The sequence below is a fragment of the Wasmannia auropunctata genome, unplaced genomic scaffold (assembly GCF_000956235.1).
Source record: "Wasmannia auropunctata unplaced genomic scaffold, wasmannia.A_1.0 LD334508.1, whole genome shotgun sequence".
NCBI classification, from domain to species: domain Eukaryota; kingdom Metazoa; phylum Arthropoda; class Insecta; order Hymenoptera; family Formicidae; genus Wasmannia; species Wasmannia auropunctata.
In genome coordinates, this window is record NW_012028382.1 from 1910040 (window position 1) to 1930281 (window position 20242).

The 20242-nt window shown below is 37.6% G+C and overlaps 3 protein-coding genes across 8 annotated transcripts in view; 2 read left to right on the plus strand and 1 right to left on the minus strand.

Moving 5' to 3' along the window:
* On the plus strand, positions 1 to 5777 carry LOC105458597 (periodic tryptophan protein 2 homolog). 2 transcript variants are annotated; one of them, XM_011704050.1, is made up of 16 exons: positions 1 to 561; positions 935 to 1152; positions 1494 to 1606; positions 1734 to 1828; positions 1939 to 2067; positions 2158 to 2428; positions 2556 to 2737; positions 2903 to 3146; positions 3259 to 3763; positions 3903 to 4240; positions 4333 to 4480; positions 4599 to 4767; positions 4845 to 4988; positions 5063 to 5137; positions 5234 to 5453; positions 5546 to 5777. In XM_011704050.1, the coding sequence occupies exons 2-16, from the start codon at positions 1135 to 1137 to the stop codon at positions 5682 to 5684; spliced, it is 2790 nt and encodes a 929-aa protein (XP_011702352.1). In that variant the 5' UTR covers positions 1 to 561; positions 935 to 1134; the 3' UTR covers positions 5685 to 5777. The 2 variants fall into 2 exon arrangements, with proteins under 2 accessions (XP_011702352.1, XP_011702353.1); XM_011704051.1 differs by having other exon boundaries at positions 1 to 243.
* On the minus strand, positions 5762 to 12794 carry LOC105458596 (glycine receptor subunit alphaZ1). Of its 5 annotated transcripts, none has more exons than XM_011704048.1 (9): positions 12780 to 12794; positions 8187 to 8257; positions 7996 to 8089; positions 7500 to 7654; positions 7263 to 7418; positions 6938 to 7078; positions 6545 to 6774; positions 6274 to 6402; positions 5762 to 6185 (listed from the first exon to the last, which is right to left on the minus strand). In XM_011704048.1, the coding sequence occupies exons 2-9, from the start codon at positions 8224 to 8226 to the stop codon at positions 5934 to 5936; spliced, it is 1197 nt and encodes a 398-aa protein (XP_011702350.1). In that variant the 5' UTR covers positions 8227 to 8257; positions 12780 to 12794; the 3' UTR covers positions 5762 to 5933. The 5 variants fall into 5 exon arrangements, with proteins under 5 accessions (XP_011702350.1, XP_011702349.1, XP_011702348.1 ...); XM_011704047.1 differs by lacking the exon at positions 12780 to 12794 and adding an exon at positions 12538 to 12688; XM_011704046.1 differs by lacking the exon at positions 12780 to 12794 and adding an exon at positions 9588 to 9652.
* LOC105458595 (elongation of very long chain fatty acids protein 4-like) overlaps positions 11614 to 20242 on the plus strand; it is a 19154-nt gene continuing 10525 nt past the window's right edge. The window contains exon 1 of the mRNA XM_011704043.1: positions 11614 to 11914. The gene's annotated coding sequence lies outside the window, so the exon portion shown is untranslated. The remainder of the gene's footprint in view (positions 11915 to 20242) is intronic.

The following is a 20242-nucleotide window of genomic DNA, read 5'->3' on the forward strand; positions in this document are numbered from 1 at the left end:
TAAGTCCTGTTGCCCGGTGGAATACCGCGCGAATGTCCTTCGCGATCGCGCGACATTCCGCGATGCTCGTTCGACGGTGTCCCGGTCCGAAAATCATCCCGCTCAACGAATTTGCCCGTATACGTAATCCAGGCACATGACCGGGTGTTTGAACTGTTACGTCCGTGTCAGCTGAGTCGCTGCAGCATATCGCGAGGTTTCGAGAGATAAACGACGTAGAGAGATAGGATGAACGACGTACTTGTGAATATCGATATGATTACAAAGATAACAAAAAGAGATTACGCTGATGCATTTCTTTTACATTCTATGATAGAAACTATTTCATTGCTATATTATATACGTTGACCATTTACTGTATATTGAATTCTCAAAAATTGCATCACGGCCCTGACCTCGTTACGCCACTCTATTGAAAAAACTGTCAACAATTCAATCGAAATATACGTGCGTGAAATTATATTTTGGTAGATTTAACACTTTAATTATATCTCACCTAATTATATGTTATCTTTGTACTCTGTCAATTTTTGAAAATTTATGTCATCATGTTGTTATAAGGTTAGGTTTAAAATTATAGAAATTTTTGAAAATTTATAATTACTTTTTATCTAATTGTATTCTTCAATTCTTTATAAGTTTGAGATTTTCAGTTTCTGTAATTCGAAGAATCAAACTCCTTGAAATCACAATTAATAATTTTCTCAGAATTTTAATTATCCCTACAGTGCCATCTATTATCCAATTAGTTTTTCAGGATATCTTATCGACTTTTACAACTTAAATTTTTAATATCTTCACAAATGAACATAAGTTGAAAGTTAAATTAAAAGTTAAATCTTTTTTTTAGAAAAATTATTGTAATATTATTTTTATATCTCTCAATTTACTATTGAGAGTTCTGAGAAATTTATATTCTGCGGTTCGACGATAGAAGTGCAAGAAAGTGTAGTTGCAAAGAGAACTCGTGCTTACTTGTGGCGTCATCGTTCGGATAATTTTGAAACTGCAGTGCATGATTCAAACATGTCGTAAAACTCGTAAACTTGATCGCTTGATGCTGTTGATAGACGCGTTAATGCGTGGTGTGCACGTGGATTCCGCAGATATTCGTTTGATATTAACGAAGGAAAGATGAAATTCTCATATAAGGTGAGACACTTCCTGTTTTGAAAAGCTACAATTTACGCATTTTCCTTTTCTGTGCAAATCCTATTGTTTGAATTATAACGCGCATACAATACTTTTAACCTATAATTTTTGCGTTGGTATTTTATGTACTCTTTTCTATTTACACTTAGCTAGAAGATTTTAATAAATTTTAAGTTGTATATTTAGTTGTAATAACTTTTATTAACCTGGTTACTTTCTAATAATTATAACACACATGTAATTAAAATACATAAAAATTTTATGTTAATAATTTTAACTTAAAATTTATACAGCAGGTATATATTCATAAATTACAATAATGCTTTCTATTTCTGTTACAGTTCAGTAATTTACTTGGCACAGTTTATCGTAAAGGAGACTTACTCTTTTCTCCAGATGGATCGTCAGTTATTAGCCCTGTGGGCAATAGAATCACAATCTTTGACTTAAAAAAGTAAGTAATCATAAAAGTATTAATTTTAATGTGAATATCACATATTTGAAAGCTTCATAAAGCTTATTATTTTCATGTAGTAATGATTCGTCACATAATTTTACATAAAAATGATTTTTTTTTTTAGCAATAAATCTATGACGCTCCCTGTGGAAAGCAGATTTAATTATACTACTATTGACATATCACCAAATGGTTGTATGCTAGTCGCGATTAACGCAGGTAAGACTTCTTTCTATATGCGCATGTACTTGTAAAAATTATTGTAATCATATTTATGAAGGAGTATTTGTAGAATGAAGTAATTGTATAGTTTTATAATATATCTGCAGATGGTGAAGCTCATATCATCAGTCTGATAAGCAAAGTGATTTTACACAAGTATAGATTTAAAGGACGCCCGAAGCGTGTAAAGTTTTCTCCAGATGGAAAGCATTTTGCAGTTTGCAAAGGAGGTGGCGGTAAGTGCTATAAATTTGTGAAAGTGTATTGTATTTACGTAAACACAATATGTAACAATTATGCAAAATAATATTCCTTTTATGTTTCAGTTTTCGTTTTCAATGCACCGGGCTTACAAACGGGGGATTACAATCCATTTATTATGGAACGTGCGTTTCACGGAGCCACCTCTGAGACAACGTGCGTTAATTGGTCTTTTGACTCGAAATTGTTGGCGGTCGGTTCGAAGGATACCACCGTGAAGATATACAGTTTACAAAAATGGGCGAACTTTCGGTGGATTACATTGGGCGGTCATTCCGACGTAATTGTGGCGTGCTTCTTTGAAGCAAAACAGTATGATATGTACACTATTAGCAAGTAAGTGATACAGTTTAAAATATTTACATCGTATTGATTGTCTAATTATTTTTGCTATACTTAATCAAGAATTTTCTCCTGTGCAATAATTTCTCATAAATTTATTTTTGAACGATTTTTTTCACAGAAGTGGCCGAATGTGCGTCTGGGAATGCACACTTGAACCAGACGATTGGGTTGAAATGGAACCACCTTCAAAAAAGGAAAAATCCAAAGACAGCGACAGTGAGGATGATATCGATATAGAAAAAATTATTGAGAGAACAGAAAAGCAGAAGGCCCATGCTGAACGTAAATTGTTAGACGCAGGTAATGAAAATTTCTTTAGCATTCCACGAAATCTTTGAATTTGATATTATTTATAAATAAATGAAAAATCTGTTGGAATATAATTGGTCAGAAATAATTGTAAGTAATATAATTGAGTATTATAACATGTAACAGTGATTTATAAGAATATCCATATTTTATCAGATGATTTGCCACAAGATGATACACAAGAGGTCTTTACGAAAGAGGAAAATAAGAAAATCAAAATGTTAGGTTATAAAAAGCAAGCTACTTTCTATTTAACAGACGAAGTTCGCAAACAAAATAGAGATGCAAAGCTTACTGCAGCTGCTTATCATCAGGATACTCATATATTGGTTATTGGATTTAACATTGGTTCATTTTACTTGTATGAAATGCCACATGCTAATTTGATCCATTCGTTGAGGTAAAGTTTACATTTTAATTATAAAATAATTTCATATTTGTATCTTTTGTCACATTATTATTATTATATATGCGATATTAGAGATAAATTAAACTACTGTATGGTTTTACAGTATTTCTCGACAGCGTATTTCGTCGATCGCGTTAAATTCTACCGGAGATTGGATAGCTATAGGATGCTCCCACGCTGGTCAGCTCCTGGTTTGGGAATGGCAGAGTGAAACATACGCTATGAAGCAGCAAGGGCATCGAACTAATATGAATTGTCTGGCGTACAGTCCCGACGGCCAGTACATCATAACGGGCGGCGACGACGGGAAAGTTAAATTATGGAACACGCTAACCGGATTCTGTACGCTCACGTTCCACGAGCACACCTCGTCGATATCCAGCGTTCTGTTCAGTCACAATCGTAAATTCGTCGCGTCCGCCTCGTTGGACGGAACGGTGCGAGCGTACGATTTGGCGAGGTACAGAAATTTCCGTACTCTCACCTCGCCACGTCCGGTGCAATTTTCCTGCCTGGCGATCGACGCGAGCGACGAGTTTCTCGCTGCGGGTGGCCAAGATTTCTTCGACGTGTATCTGTGGAGCATGAAACTTGGGACACTTTTAGAGGTATGTGTAACTCCATTCGACAGCGCGCGAGCGTTGATTTGCACGATTTTAGTTTTTACAATTACATTGGTTTGAAGTATAGACATATGCCTAAGTTATGCAATCAAAATAATGTGCTTATTAAAATACTCAATTTCAGATATTGAGCGGCCACGAGGGACCTGTTGCGAGCTTGGCATTCAATCCCAATCCCGCCAGTACAGAACTGGTATCCGCATCCTGGGACAAAACGTTGAAAATATGGAATGCCATTGAAAATGGCTCCGCGCACGAGACTGTACGATTAACCGCTGATGCGCTGTGCGTGACTTACAAACCGAGCGGAGAAGAAGTTGCCGTCGCTACGTTGGACGGACAGATTACGTTTTTTGAGTGTAAGACGGCAAGGCAGACGGGCTTTATTGAGGGCAGAACCGATTTGGGTGCTGGTAGAACTAAAACGGATCTCGTCACGGCGAAGAAGAATTTGCAATCCAAGTGAGTAGCCCAGCGCGAGAAATGTTATTAATGCGGTAAATCAATGTATGTCTTAATGATACATCATTAAATACGTTCATTCTGTCTTTCAGAGCTTTCACTACGTTATGTTACTCGGCTGACGGTACGTGCATATTAGCTGGTGGTCGTTCCAAGAATGTGTGCATTTACAACGTTCAAGAATCGGTATTGTTGAAAAAGTACGAGATCACTCAGAATCGTTCTCTGGATGGCGTGGACGTAAGTAACAATATATGTTATAAATATTTCAAATTTTTTACCTTTCTATTATTAGGCTGAAGTGCTGAATTAGTTGTAAAACAATTTAAAAGTCTATTTTTAATTTCTACTTTGGCAGGATGTTATAAACAGGAAGTACATGTCTGAATTTGGAAACACAGCTTTAATTGAGCATCGCGAAGGCGGCAACATATCGTTACGACTGCCAGGTGTTAAAAGTGGAGATATGGCAAGCAGGAGAGTCAAACCGGAAGTGAGAGTACTCAGTTTACAATTCTCTCCCACAGGTAGAAATAAATGTGATTAGTTAATTATTTATTTTATTCGAAACAAGTGTATCTCAAGTGTGTGTTTGTAAAAATAGGACAAGCATGGGCGGCAGCAACAACGGAAGGCTTGTTGATATATTCTTTGGATATTGGATTGATGTTCGATCCGTTTCAATTGGAGCTTGGAATTACTCCGGACACCGTGAGAGAAACACTTGATAAACACGATTACGCAAAAGGTATATATAGACGCCTTTGTATTATTTAATAATAATGAGAATAACAAATTAATTGTCTGTATTACTATTTTTAGCATTAATGATGGCATTGAAGTTAAATGAGAAGCTGTTGATACAACAAGTTATAGAAACCATTCCGTACAAAGAAAGTGAGTTTATATACATATATTTTTAATTAATTATACTAATGATTTAATAGTGCTGTGATATATAATAAATTCTCGGTCGATTTTTCGCTGTTACAGTTGAATTAATAACGACGAGTATGCCAGACGTTTATATCGAAAAGCTATTGAAATTCATAGCATCTGAATTGGAATCAACGAGGCATATACACTTCTATCTTTTATGGATAGAAACAATCTTGACGAAATGCGGGTCACGCATCGATGGCGCGCTAATGATGCCACTGCTGTTAATGCTGCATAAGAATATGCAAAAGAAATATGACGACCTTAGTAAAATGTAAATGTTACATTTTTTAAATATATATAGTGTATATACACGTTCCTGTAAATAGAAATAATTACGTAATTGACTTTATTACGTTTTTGCAGATGCGATTTTAATCAATATACGATAAGCTATATACTGAGAATAGGAGATTTGAAATCTGCGAAAGATGTGTCAAGGTATTCTGCGGTCTCGATAGATGACGAATCTGATTTGTCCGTAGAAGAAATCGATACGGATTGAGCTTTATTTAAATTGTAGGACAAAGATTCTTGGATAATTGTATATAGTAAGTATTGTTTATAAAAAAATAAACGATGTATGCCGAAAAAAAAACATTTTACTTTTCTATCATATGCAAATTTATAATATGTTTCAAACTTGTAATTAATACAGATGTCTTCTTCGACTCATTCACAAAATTTAAATATAAAAAGTGCCGATTATTGATTGTACGGAGCATTCTAGCATACATATTCAACGAAATTCATATCATTTTATTATGGCGCTTTTAAGCAATATTATTGGCCAATACAAAACGACGAAAAGTAGAAAGAGTATAGGGAACACGATTCTGCTGTAACAATCTATTTTCTGAGAGCGCGTTTTGCGCGTTTGCTTTATCTGGCATTCGGGATCTAGCCATTGAGTTGGCAATAGATTATTATTAATGTGCTTATTTATGGGTTTGATCGTGTGAACGAATTCATTATCCCAAGTGCTTTGTCTCTTCATCATTAATCGCTAAAAAATAATCGTATTTAACGGATAATTATATAGTAATACAACAGTCTTCTTATACGATAAGATTATTATGAGTTTAGACACGAACCGAGCGAGATTCCACGGAACTTTGCGAATCATTTTTCATGTGTCGCAAGTCGAGCACTTTGACTACGACGAATTCACCCAAAGCCGCGAACACGAACATCATACAGCCTGCCATCCAGACGTCCAGTGCCTGTGTGAAGCAAACGGTGTGATTTTTATACAGAAAAGACGGATATCAATACGAGGCGCTGTCTATATTATACAGAGAGTTCCATAACAAGCGCATAAGAGGCGATACTGAAGCTTCGAAGTACATTCGCAAATTTACACACCTTGATATACGCCACCGGTGGAATATCGCTCTTAAGACCAGTGAACATCGTTACCAGTGTAAGCATACTCGTCACCAGAAGTGCCACTCGACCAGGAATCGCGTCCAAGTCCAGCCAGAAGCTGAACCAGGAGAGCATCACCACCAGAGTCGACGGCGCGAACGTTTGTATCAAGTGGTGACCGATCTGCCTCTCGAACCGAAAGAAGACCACCAGCCGAGAGAAATTTCCTACGAGGATCATCAAATTATTAATTGGCAAAGTTCTAATGCATAATTTGTAATTGAAACAGCGATATTGGACAAAAAGGGAGATCGAGCTATTGATTAGATATCAGATTCAGATAAAAGGGAGTGCAGATTAAATACGTAAGTGTATTGAATTTTAACATACCATTTTTCTCGAGCGTATAATCTATAGTTTCTTCGAGTACCGCGGGCTTCCCGATGTCATATTGCAAAAGTTTCAATTCGGGATTTACCGTAACACCGCCCGCGCCCCACTTTAAGCGCAACTTCTTTGTATTATAGGAAACTGCAGGAAATAATTTAGATCGTAAAAAGTAGATAAATTTACCAAGATATTCGAGAATATTCACGTTTCTTGTCGCTTCTCTGTCATGTTTCAAAAATAATTTTAGAAAAGAGTGTGTTTCTATTGTACATTGTCGACTGCTTCTCGCATTTGCATTTACATTTGTACTTTAAACTTTACTTACAGCTTTCTATATAAATTGGACAGATTTGAATATCCATCGGGTACAATTGAAATTCCATTTGACAGGCGACAATAGCGTTAATTCGTGCAGAATATTTAATAGTCTTATTCCGGTACAACGTGACCAATGAGAATTTGTGGCTTAAAGTCGCAATCTCTGAAAATCAATACCTAATCGTATCGATACATAATTTATTAGCACGGAAGTTGAATAATATAGTTTACTCTTTAACCTTACCGGAAACTTTCGAATTTAAAAAATACGGATCTGGTTGCCAAAGATTATCGAAAAATTCCGAGGGAAGTATAACATAATCATCGCCTTCCTCGAAAATGTCTTGAGGCATATTCAGTCGAGATTCTATCCAACTTTGACTGACGAACATGTCCACGCTAATAAATATGCACACTTGTGACTATACAGGGTGTTCATAAAGTATCGGATCCCCCCCCCCTCTCTATCTCAGAAAATACTAACTGGATAAAAAAAACTTTAAATACAAAACTTTTAGGAAATCCAGTTAGTATTTTCTGAGATAGAGGGGGGGTCCGATACTTTATGAACACCCTGTATAGTCTTTTACATCTGAATTTTATACTTTAAATGAAAAAGATTAATTATCTTTATATTTTAATTAAATTCCATATTTTATAAATATATATATATATATATCAATTCATTCGATTTTCTGATTGTGACTGAAAAGAAAAGCTTTTATCTCACTTCAGTTTACCGAAAGTCCATATCTTCAACGTTGATAGAATTTATGTCGACCACTAAAATGTTGAAGTTCACCACTACAGGCGCGCCCGACGGCGGTCTAATTTCTGCAGAAAATTTTATCTTTTTACATATAATTGCTTATTCTTTGAGTGAGAAACGTAAAAAAAATGCAAGCTCCTCTAAGTATGAGCCGCATATTACCTTTAACATAATGTTCCGGCAAAATTAGCCTCGACGTCATAGAGCAATTGTTGACATCTTCGCTAAACAAGCTGGCGAGGAAAATCCCATCTCTCATCATCATTAAAATTCTTTTCTCATTCATTTATTAACGCAATTTGTTTAATTATTCAACATTGTCAACGTTCGTCATTTTATTTGCATTTTGGTATTACATGTTTCGTTACTGACTCATCGAGAATTCTCGTTACATTAAACGCGGGAGAATTCTTTAGTCCTATACGACTTTACGTGCACCGTCAAGACGAAACTGCTTATCTTTTCGGTTAGGTAACTTATTTGATCGCGCGAGAGAAAGATTGTTAACGAGCGACTTAATATACCGCGGCGTATCTCCGTCTGCGGAGAAGTAAAAGGAGTCGGAGTTGGAAAATTTGTTTCTTTCCTTTTCACGAAAATGTGCAAGAGTTTGGTATCATACCATCAAATTAAACATTAAGTAGCATTGATCTTAACATTAATCGTCGTAACGATTTTTTTTCTGGTCGCATATACTTCAAATCATCCTATCTGGCAATTTTCAGAAAGTAGCAGAGTTTGCTTTATTTTACAACTTTTGCGATTTATTTCTTTCTGATACGAATATGTTAAGAGAAGAGACACCGATCGAACTCGGGGTCCACTCCCTTTCGCGTCTCACAGACGGAAAACTGTTGCGCACGATTTTTCTTCGGCGATATTCGAAAGCGATAAAAGACGCCGCGATGAAGCGACGCGGTTTGTCGCGTTATACGTAGTGAAGCGAAAATGACTTTTAAAGGAGTACGAAGTCGTTTACCTCGAGGAACATACTTCCGGGAGAGCAGTCCACCATAGGTGAAGGAAAACTACTGGAAGTGCACGCTTCATCTCAGCCGGACGTGCCCGTCGCGACTGAGACACCGCGACGTCTTCCCGCGTGCATCCCTTGCCAGACCGCGGTCCTGGGCGGCGCGGCAATTAGTCAATTATCAATCGCATTTATTGTCGCAATCTAATCCAATTACAGGTATCGTCATCCGCTTTTGTGCTTGTCGCAATTGCCCGTCGCGAATTGCGTAACGATTTACTGTTCTGCGTAGATACCGCTAATTTGCATCGCGCGTGTGACGCGCGGGTCGAAGCTACCCGCGCACGCGAGGAATGTTACATTCGTGTATCATTCCGATTTTTAACACCGGCTCGCTAATGAATTGTATCGACAGTCTGATCTCCTCTTTTGTTTGCAACTGCAGTTTCAGACACGTACCATATTCCTCCGCTCGCGCGTTTTATCTCTGGAGACTTTTAATTTTATATCATTTTATCGCGTCGCGCGTTGCACGTGTAACATGTGTCAGTCTTGCAACGCTTCCAATATTTCCGGAATCTCTTATTCTTTACCTTATCTTCTCCTTCTGAAGTAGCGCTGTATTTGCACGTCAAAAATGATCTAACGAAGAAGAGAGCTAGATGTGTGTGTATATATAATGTGCATATCTTATCATCTTGATAACGCGCGCGAGAAGACAGATCCGCTCCTCGAGAGGAGAAAATCTAAAAAGAGACAGAGGGAAAGAGAAAGGTGAGAGTGAGAGTGGGTCAGTATAGGCGTCTGGGTCCGGGGAACTGTGTGGATGTAGCAGGTACCGATGCACGGGCTTCGCAAATGACCGAGGAGGAAGCGCGAGATTGCGGTTCGCCACGGCAACGCGCGTCCTTCCCTTTCCTCCTGCTCGCGTCCTGAGCAACGGTACCGTACATTTAAACGTCACGCGCGTCTAAAACCCGACCTCGTTCGTCGGCCTCGATGAGACCTCTCGTTCCTCCTTCGCTTATCTCTCTTCAAGGGTGTAGGACGGCGCGGAGGGAGGCGACGCTTTCAGATCCGCCGAAGAGGCGGAGATTTGCTTGATTTATTTTCAATGATGAATTATTTATGCAAAAAACGCAAGGATAGAAAATATACGATAATGAGAGAGTCTTTCTTCTCACATCTCTATTATATCTTCTTTAAGATAATTTCACAAAAACGAAAATATCGCTGTATTAATGTATTTCTATATTAGAGAGAGTATATTGTTTTTTTCATATATTGATATATTCAATAAGACGCTGTGGAGCTGTATTTCGTTTCGTGCAGAATCATCTCAGAAAATGTATGCAAATACTTTTTTTTTACGCAGTGCAGCTAATTTTGTTTTTACAGATGAATCTTGCACTTTGGCTCGAAAGACCCTAGCTAGGCTTTTGCTTTTCTTCCTCGTCAGCTCCCAGCCTCTTCCTCGATCCTTGCACAGTGTAAATTAGTTAGCGAGCGTATCTTTGGACTGAAACAAGTGATCCCAGACTTTAACCGTTAAAAGAATTGCCACCTAAAAGAATGGTCAACTTAAAAAATCGATCATCTATAAAAAGATCATCACATTTTCACCTGTCTGTTCGTGCGTTATAAGAAAAGTTATCGAACTTCGAAAGAGTATTTTAGATACAAAATGTAGAACACAATTAAAATAAGAGAATTTTTATATGCATCTCTTTCTAAGAGCAGAACTAAGAAGAAATAGGAAATTGGACAAACTACAGTTAACTTTAACAGTTTAGGCTTTTGGTATCGATTGTTACTGCTAATATAGTGAAAGTTTCTTCTAAGGCTAATCCATATACTTTGATCCGAATGTAGACTTCTGTTACCATCGGAAGAATTTCACACCGCGTGGGTGGATCAGCAAACAGTAAAGCGGATACTAGTGAGACGGTCAAAAAGATAAAGCACATAGAAAGTCTTGCACATCCATTTTCTGTTGTCCTCATTATTCTCTTCCCACAAATACATTTCGACATCGCGATTTACCCCGGTCAGGTTAAAGCACGGGCGGAAAGGCGAAAAGAAAAAGATTTATTTCTACAGGACCTTCATATATGTGGTTGAAAAGCGAGAAGATCGATGGGACTTGTGGCCAGCTATGATCAATCACGTTTTATATCCCAGCGACTGATTTGCAAATCTTAAAACGATGTCCCATTCCCCGTGCATTCCGTTCGTAATCAGCTAGCGGTGCAAAGCGACGGCATGTCCCGTTTGAGAGAATCCCATGTATGTATACACACAGGGGTGCAGGCTCCCCTGTTGTAGGGTTGTATTGATTTCTATGATGGCGGCCAGCCGGCGCCTGCACCTTCCGCGAACGGAGGAATGGCCAGGGAGCGTTGCTCCGTAGTGTTTTTCCATCCCCGAGGAGAGCGCGCGCGAAAACGCGGCGACAGCGGGAGGCGAAGTGGTGAATTGAGGCGCGTGAAAGCTAATTATTATCGCTTGACGGAAACGATAGATCGTGTCGCGCCGACGGCCACGTTACTTTCAATTCCGCCCCCGTGCGCGGGTTTGTCCAGGGACCGCCAGGCGACACCGAAGGTCCGTCCGCGCGGGTGATGGTGACCGTGTACGCGTATGGATCGTCGACGTGGGTGACGATCCCTGAGCAACCCGCGCTGCTACCGCCTCGATCGTCTCGCTGAGATCGCCGGCGAGCTGGTGTGCTCACATCATCGAGCTGATCGTTAGACGAAATCCTCTTGAATGAAAACTCTCGCCTATCCCAACGGGATACTCTCTGGTCGTTATAATCACGGCGGCACCGGCAAAGAGGGTCGTCGCCACGAAGTAGAAGGTCACGCGTGATCATCTTCGAATCACGCCGGAGAAATCAGCCGAGGAACGATACTCTCGGGTAAGAGATCCTCGCCAAACGATTTTATATTGTCGTGACTACGAAAAATTATACTCCAAGAGTTATCGGCGTGCTAATTTCTCGCGAAATATGCTACCTAGCTCGTTTGATAATGAATCGCTTTAGATTTTTGCTTTGCTAGAGCGCAAGTGCATGTCTCTCGAGCCGAGAGATATTATGAACGATCCGCTTGTTCGAATCAGATATCCGCGATTAAAGGATAGAATGCTGCACTTGTGTATCTGTCGAAAGTCAAAATTATATATCAAAAAAAGTTTTGGAACCGCGCGTTAGATGTCTGCCAGATGATCTAAGCGTAGCAAGAAAAGAGATATCTTGTTTGTTCTAAGTGCAGTACAGCGTAAAATTTTTTATTTTTAATATTGTATCGATTTTCTTGCCTAACGCAAATTGTTGCAAAAAGATGCAGAACTGCTTTTTCGATGCAATGACTTTGGCTGAGTAAGCATGCAATTGGTCGAAATTGGTCGACAAAATGTGAAATATTTTAGTCCTTTTCGTACTGATTATTCCTTAAATTGTCACCTCGTGACATTTATTCAAGTCTAATTGTTGTTTCCACCTGCAGTTCGCTTTATATGCGAAGGGAGAAAGTTCCGTACCAAGTTGAAACGTGTTTTTTCTCGTTAAATCAGATGATTTCGAGGTGTGTTAGTTAAATTCGCGTTCAATTTGTGTCAATTAATATCGAATCTTTTCACGGTTGTTTAACCGTAACTGCACATAAAGACTATACCGCACTTGTCACTTGTCGTACGTTCGCTGAATGACTCGTTAGCTCTATAGTTTACGCTCTATCGACCGACTTATACCCCCTTTCGTCATTTGTTCACATGTGTCTTACTTTTAATATCTCGGTCATCGACTCATTACAGCCCCGTGTATGTGCTCGATTCGCGCGAAGGCGGCATCCCAGAAAAGTTCGAAAATTCTCGCGGGTCCGCGGGAATTGTTAATTGCCAGTTGCGTCCTGCCGGTTACGTTTCTCTGAATAATGCAAAATGAGTTTATATACAGTCGCCGGCCGAGCGGCTATAGAGATAGTAATCGTGTTTGGCGATTTACGAAGCGGCACATTGTAAAACGCGCACTTCCCGTCGCGATGATCGACAATTTTGAACAAAGGAATTACGAGCGGCCGGCTCGATTGAGGCCGCATTCGGTAATTCGCATAAACAATTTTCTTGTTTAATATGCTGTTTGACGAATCGCGCGGGAAGAGGAGCGCACGGTTTGCACGCGGCCCGTCATCCTACGACATTTAACAAGACGACGAGACGTTCAAACGCGGTCAATCGCGCACTTAGTCATGTGACATGTGACAGTAGAAAGCATCAACGACATATCGCGATTCCGAGGCGGTTTAGTTAGCAGCTGGATCAAAATGACTTTTGTGTGTCCACCCATCGCGCGTTTAGGCTCTGAACGAATCCGCACGATGTCCCAGCCAGCCATGCCGGAAGCGCACCGTTTTCCTTCGCTTCGACTTCGCTACCAATTTAAATTTTACGTTTCCCTTTGAATTAAAATCCGATTTAATTGATAATTGAAGTCTCTCGGTTCCCTCTAATTTAAACAGGAGGTGGCGGCTCTGCATTTAATTTCAGCAAAAAGGCACGCGCTTTCCATTCGCGAGGAATTCTCGGCAGGCGCGCAATCGCTCGGCGCGTATTACGCCATTAACACTGTAAAATCGCGTGCGAGGACGCGAAGACACTCACCGTGTCCGAGGAGGGGGAGGGGGGTTTTACTTTCGCTTCTTCTTCATTTGTCAGATGTACTGGACGTACCAGCATATATACTCTGCGTGATGCGGAGAAATCACCGAAAGAAACATCTAATGCGCATTACGATCAAAGGGATCTGTTGCTCGTCGATCTATGTTTAATTATATGAAACTTATAATCTCTGCGTCATCTTGCTAATCTTGTTCGGCGCAATAAGTATTATTTTATTGCAACAAGAATATCGTATATAACGGCAATTAAACCGTAATAGTTGACCTGAGATCTGCTATAATAACCGGTCCTGGAGACGATAACGATCAATCTGTGTAACATCGGCTTACCTTGAAAACGCTTCTATAGCTTTTTTCGTTTCAAGCCTCAAAACAATAATTAAAATCATTAATAAACTGAAGCTTTCCACACGCTACGCATTGCTCATATTACACCGCATGCAAACGTACGCCGTCGAGAAGCAAAGAAAATTTCGCGCGCGCCGAATGTCAGTCACTCCGATCAAGGAAAGTTGCGCCTGTATATGCGAGAGGAGTCAGTCGCATCTCGGGTGTATACGCCAGGCCTAGACATTGACCTCGAAAGCGAGGTGATCATGGCTAGCGTAGAGACGTATCGAAGAAAGTGCGCCAATCAGCCTCCAACCGGTTTGCGTCTTACGTGTATCACTACGATCGGACGTTACAGTCGATTTCCTTCCTCGGAGGATTCTCTTTTGCGAACAGATTAATTAGTCGAATTGGCCAATCGATCGAATTACGTTCGGAAAAATATACGCTCTAATAATGCATGCGTGCGTAGCTTTTAAACTTTTGTAAGTATAACGGGAGGGTGGATAACAAATATGCCATAATTACGTAGCGTGGCCAGCATGAATTGAAATTCACAATGTGACAAAATGTAAAGAAATGTATAATTATAATATATATCTATACAGTTTCGAATAAATATAAATTAATAATTTATTATGATTATTCTGTGAACGCTGAGAAAACCGTTATTGGAAGGTCGAAACGTTTAAGATACACTGTTAAATCTATAGTGTCAAACTGAAACTTATTTAGTTACCACTGCTCCTACTTAATAAATATTTATTTTACTAGAACAGAGTTAAATAATTTAAAACAGTTCAAATTTAAGTCAAATTTGGGTTAAATTCTATTATTTTAGTTAAAAATAACTATATCTATTAAGTAGAAGCAGTGACTTAAATAAGGTTAAATTTGACGTTATAGATTAACAGTGTATATTGTACATCAATACATGTGTTTTATTATATTATTGTAATTAAAAAATTGTGAGCAATAACAATCAGCTCAGCTGTGTAACCCATATTAATTTCTATTATTAGATTTATTAAGCGTTTCAATTAGGAGAAATGCAAAAACGCATGATCACAGAGGTTTAATAAAAATCAATCGCTTTCACTTTGTCTTGGTGGGGAAGGGAGGGGGGGAATAACAATTGTATATCGTTTTAATTCTTTTCCCGATTGTCTACGGCGTCTACGCTGATATTGTGGATCGATCAATTATATCCATTCGAATTAGGATTCAAACTTAAGGCGGTACCAGGTGGTAATCCGCACGTTACGGTCCCTGCGGTTTACGTAGAAAGCGAAACTTAATGGCTTCAAGTATAAATATAAATATATAAAAAGACAGTAGTGAAACCGATCATCAGATCGATATTATCTCTCTTCTACCTTGAACGATACGTGCTACACGATGAAACTATATATGCAGCAGCATATAACATTTCACTTTTTGTACGATGCCAATCTGCGCTGTCCTAGAAATTACACACTTTCACGAATTTAAAGAACAAAACGACGCATTGTGAAACATCTCATTAATGTTTAGGCAAAAATTACGAAGATTTAGATGGAAACAGTCGAAATCTGATTGGGCGATACATATACACGACTTCTAAAAAGAAACATTATGTATAACTGACATGTTAACGTTCGCAAAATGTCGATGTTATAGAACATAACGAGACAATTAATATATCGCATATTTCAGGATAGATTAGGTTCTGAAAAGAATACTATGCTCTTATCTTAGTCAGGAATGTCAATAATTACGATACGATCCTATCTCTAACTGATGCAGAGGAGAAAGGAAGTGCAACCACTCTCTATCGAACAACTTTTCCCTTCTTTTCAAGCAGGCGTTAACTATAGACTGGTTATCGCAAAAACAAACACGTCGAAAGCAGTTTCACTTATTGGAATTGTCAGCGATTTGCATCGCGGATGACAATACTATAAATCGCGCAGGAAAGGCAAGTTTAAAATTTCCAATAACTGTTGCATCAGAATTATTCATGGTTTTTGCAGTAATAAAGATAAAGATCCATCGCGATTATATTGTCTTTTTATAATTATTTTCAATTTAGATTGCCACACACATTTCACATCTCTTAAAGTATTTTATAATTTTAAATCAAAACGCAAACGAATTTTGTACCACGTTAATATTTATATGAAATCAACTGGGTAATTTTGTGAAGCAATAACGATTACTTGTATAAGCTTCCAATAACAATGCAGAGGCAATGCAAATAGCATCTGAAAAATCACGCCTGTTAACTTTATAATGAGTCTAACAAGTCACTTTGTCGTTTGAGAGTTGCGACGTATTTCATAATTATTTACGACCTATTCTCAAAAACAAACGTAATAGATTCATAGTCTACGTTTAAATTTACTGATATTGATTGATTTTAATCGTATAATGGTTGTATCACTTCCAGGTCGTAGCATCAATACTTTATACATGCAAAAAGAAGATTTGACTAACAATAAGTGACGGTAGACTATTCTCTTCCTCCATTTAATTAATACACGTGAAATAGTTGATCTTGAATGTCGAGCTCGGTTATAGATTTAGAATTCAGTCGATGCACTACTATATTTTACTTGCAGGAAGTTACGTGATTTGAATGACAAGAAGGAATTTGAATCTTGCAAGTCTCAGATATATTGATATTTAACGTGTGATGAGTTCTCGGAAGATCTACAACGGCCGGCAAATATTTAAAGAGACACCAAATATTATTTCTTAAATTCGTGGTTAAGTAATGCCTCGCGACGCTCACATTTCCGCAAGAGGTGCCAAAGTGTGTCAGCTATCATTTTCCCAGGAAGTATGCGACATTAAAATCCGCGCTGAGTGACGTTCACCAAGTTTATTTTCTCTGTCGTGCGAAACTGTGTTTTGCCGAGTTAGAACGCTAGCTGTAACGTCACGCATTGCAATGCATATGCTCGGCATTGCATTGTTGTTGTATCAAAGCGTGAGCAGTCAAAGCCTTCGATTACACTAGCAGTATCTTTTTGAAGTAATAATAAAATTACACAAAAGGTATCATCGGAATAGTATTAATAAAATTAAAAGATTTCTCTTCTGTAATATTTTCTATCATATTACGGATTTTTTTCACATATAAAAATACATAAATAGCACACACACACACGTAAATCAGATAAATTTAATATTAATAAATAAGATTAATATTATTTATTTATGTCATTTATTTTTATTATTTTTTTTTTATTTGTTAGAAACTTAATATTTTGCGAAACACAAAACATACACGCTGATTTTGCACTAATTGTGAATCGCAGAATAAATGCATTGATAAAATCAGTAGACAATAAACTTTCAAACGCTAAAAAAAATTTTTTATTGTACACATAAAATGGATCGTTAAGGAGCAAGCATGTAACGTGCCACCTATATGCTTGTTAGAATGCTCTTTAAAATCGTATCGTGGCCGGTCTAAGGAGATACAAATGAGCCTAGTTTTTTGTTTCTTTAATCGCTGCCATTCAGCCGCTTGTAAAATAGAGAGTGTAAAGTAAAGTTGTCGCCGCGCTAAGCCGCAAAGCCACGACGAACGAGGTCGTGCAACATGTGGCATTCTGTCTTTTTTTCTCAGCTTTAAGAGAGATGTCCACTGCTTGAAGCGCTGTTTATTCATGAGGAGGCGACACATTCGTCTACTAAGATGATTTGGAGAAAACTTACTGGAGGAGTACTTCGCGTTTAATGATGCCCTAGATAGGCCCTAGGCATGTGGGATTTAAAAACAGTTACGAAGAATTTCTGAAATTAGATCTATATCTGTCCGATTTCTCTAACGCGCGGGCAATACGTCTTCCAATTAGCCTAGTTTCGGCTATCGAGATTAAGATTATTTAGATTATTAGACTAATAATATGGACGACAACGACATTAATAAAATAATATATATGTGTACAATAATAAGCTAATATTATAAAGTAGCGGCGTTTCGAAATGTAATTGCTTGCGTCTGATTGTACTTCTTGGGACGTTGTAAAGATCGATATTTCATCTACATCGAGAAGTGGGTCGTTACCTATTAGATTCTGTTATCAAGTGCCTGAAGATCCTAATAGAAAGGTCCCGTTATAATTCCAGAACGTGTATTAGACCTGAATCCGTATACACGCAAGCGACAGTGATAGCGTCATTTCTATGACGAAATGTTTGCTACAATAATTATTTTCATCTCAGACATTTCTTTACGGTGTGATAATAAATTATACAATATGTTCGACGATACTGAAACATGTTTTTAGAATACATTAGTATGAAATGCCTTATTATCATGATGATGTACCGGTATTCGATTGCCGAAGTGTGACACTTTCGAAATACCTATGAGATGTTCATAAATGTTTTAAACTTTTCTACTGTTAAAATGTCAAGAGTTTTATTTAAACAAACAACCGATACGAATAGAATGTCACTGGCAAATTTTTATTATTTTGTTAATGCACCTGTCAACTTCGTTGAAATATTGAATGATATTTCTATATTTCGCACGGAAATGTAGACCTTCTCTGTTAAACGATTGAATTTTTGTAGTACCTGTTGATTAAAAGTCGACATTATGTTAATGCGTTAACATTAACACAAATTTACGTTTCACAGAGATACCTTAGTGTGCCTGATACATGTTCTACGGATTTAATCAAATGCAAAAAAAGTGCAAATGTAAAACAAGAAAAAGATTCATTTGTCACATGTCATATCGTAAAAAAAATTACATTTAATTTCTTCTGCTGGTGTTATAAATCAATATATCTGAAGCAAATCATTTAGAACCGCTATAATGTCTGAACTTTAGGGGCACAGATTAATTATTTAACAAAATATCCTTGAGCACAATCTGTTGGATGCAACTTGTTAATTATGTTGAATATTGATATCGACGTATGATTGACATGTCAATAATCAAAACGTTTTATAAATTATAGCACTGTCAAGAAACAGATTCTTCATGAAAAAGATAAAAAAGATATTGACTTAAGATATTTTTAAATTTATTCAATTTTCAAATTTATTTTGTATTTTAGTTTTTTTTTAATGACCTATTTCGCTGTTATTTTGTGATATTTTAGCCATATATTCTACATATGCATTTTATTTTATTTCGTTCGCGTTAAACCATTGCGCTTTATAAATTAAAGATTGCACAGAAATTACGGCGATGTTTTGGGAAGAGTAATAGGGGGTTTCTCGACGTCGTGCCTTCGTTCAATTACATCATTATGTCATTAAAAGGTGGTAGCAAGAACATCTTACATGCTTCACAAACTTGTTTCATTCCGCGAAGATTCAGTCGACGGTCTTCCACACAGGCACGCTTGGCGCAGGGCCGACCAAAAAGTATGCTCGAAGGAAAGTTTCGTTTCGGAGAATATATTAGCCAGATTTCTTTTGGATGGGCACACACATCTCCCTCTGCAATACGTATTATTAAATTAACGTTGAATGTGAAATATTCATTATAAATTTGTATTCGGCATTTAACGTAAATATTTTTGTGAATATTCACTCATTAGTTATAAATTATTAAAACGATTAGTAACTAGGATAGGCAACTCAGAGTCAATAACACGGTAATTAGTGTGTGGCTAATTTAATTTTTAAATACAATATTCTTTACATCGAACGTTTCTGTCTTCTTCAGGGTTTCTGCTTTCATCAGCGATAGTTATGCAAATTTTTATATTAAAAACACTATGCAGTTATTCACCTTCGTTTGTTCCGCATGTGATTCCGATACGGACACGTGCGGAACGAGCGAAGGTGAATAACTAAATAGCATAAAAGTTTTCATAACTATCGCTAATGAAGGTCTGAAGAAGACAGAAACGTTCGATGTGTTAAAGAATATTGTATTTAAAAATTAAATTAGCCATACACTAATTACCGTGTTATTGACTCTGAGTGCTTATCCTAGTTACTAATCGTTTAAATCTAAGAGTCTTATATATTATTAAATTATTAAAATTAAGAAAATTATGACATAAACTGTCTCCCGATTAGAGACAATAATAAATTGTTCTTAATATCTTAACATGTTAATTGACTAAAACCTGCAAATGGCCAGATCAAAAAGGTATTTGCTCACTCGGCGAACAAATACCTTTTACAACGAAACCGAACTCGCTAGTTTCTAACGGTACTGCCTTAACACGTGTTACTGCTTGTCTAGTTCGCCGTTCAAAATTAATCGATTATAGAGATCC

Excerpts from the sequence above, each read along its gene's own strand:
- LOC105458597 (XM_011704050.1), top strand. Across the intron at positions 1,829-1,938 it reads GCTAGTCGCGATTAACGCAG|ATGGTGAAGCTCATATCATC; the intron begins GTAAGACTTCTT and ends ATATATCTGCAG. Across the intron at positions 4,241-4,332 it reads AAGAAGAATTTGCAATCCAA|AGCTTTCACTACGTTATGTT; the intron begins GTGAGTAGCCCA and ends TCTGTCTTTCAG.
- LOC105458596 (XM_011704044.1), bottom strand. The coding sequence starts at position 9,074 with ATGAAGCGTGCACTTCCAGTAGTTTTCCTTCACCTATGGTGGACTGCT. Across the intron at positions 7,419-7,499 it reads TTTAAATTCGAAAGTTTCCG|AGATTGCGACTTTAAGCCAC; the intron begins GTAAGGTTAAAG and ends ATTGATTTTCAG. Across the intron at positions 6,775-6,937 it reads TTATACGCTCGAGAAAAATG|GAAATTTCTCTCGGCTGGTG; the intron begins GTATGTTAAAAT and ends TGATCCTCGTAG.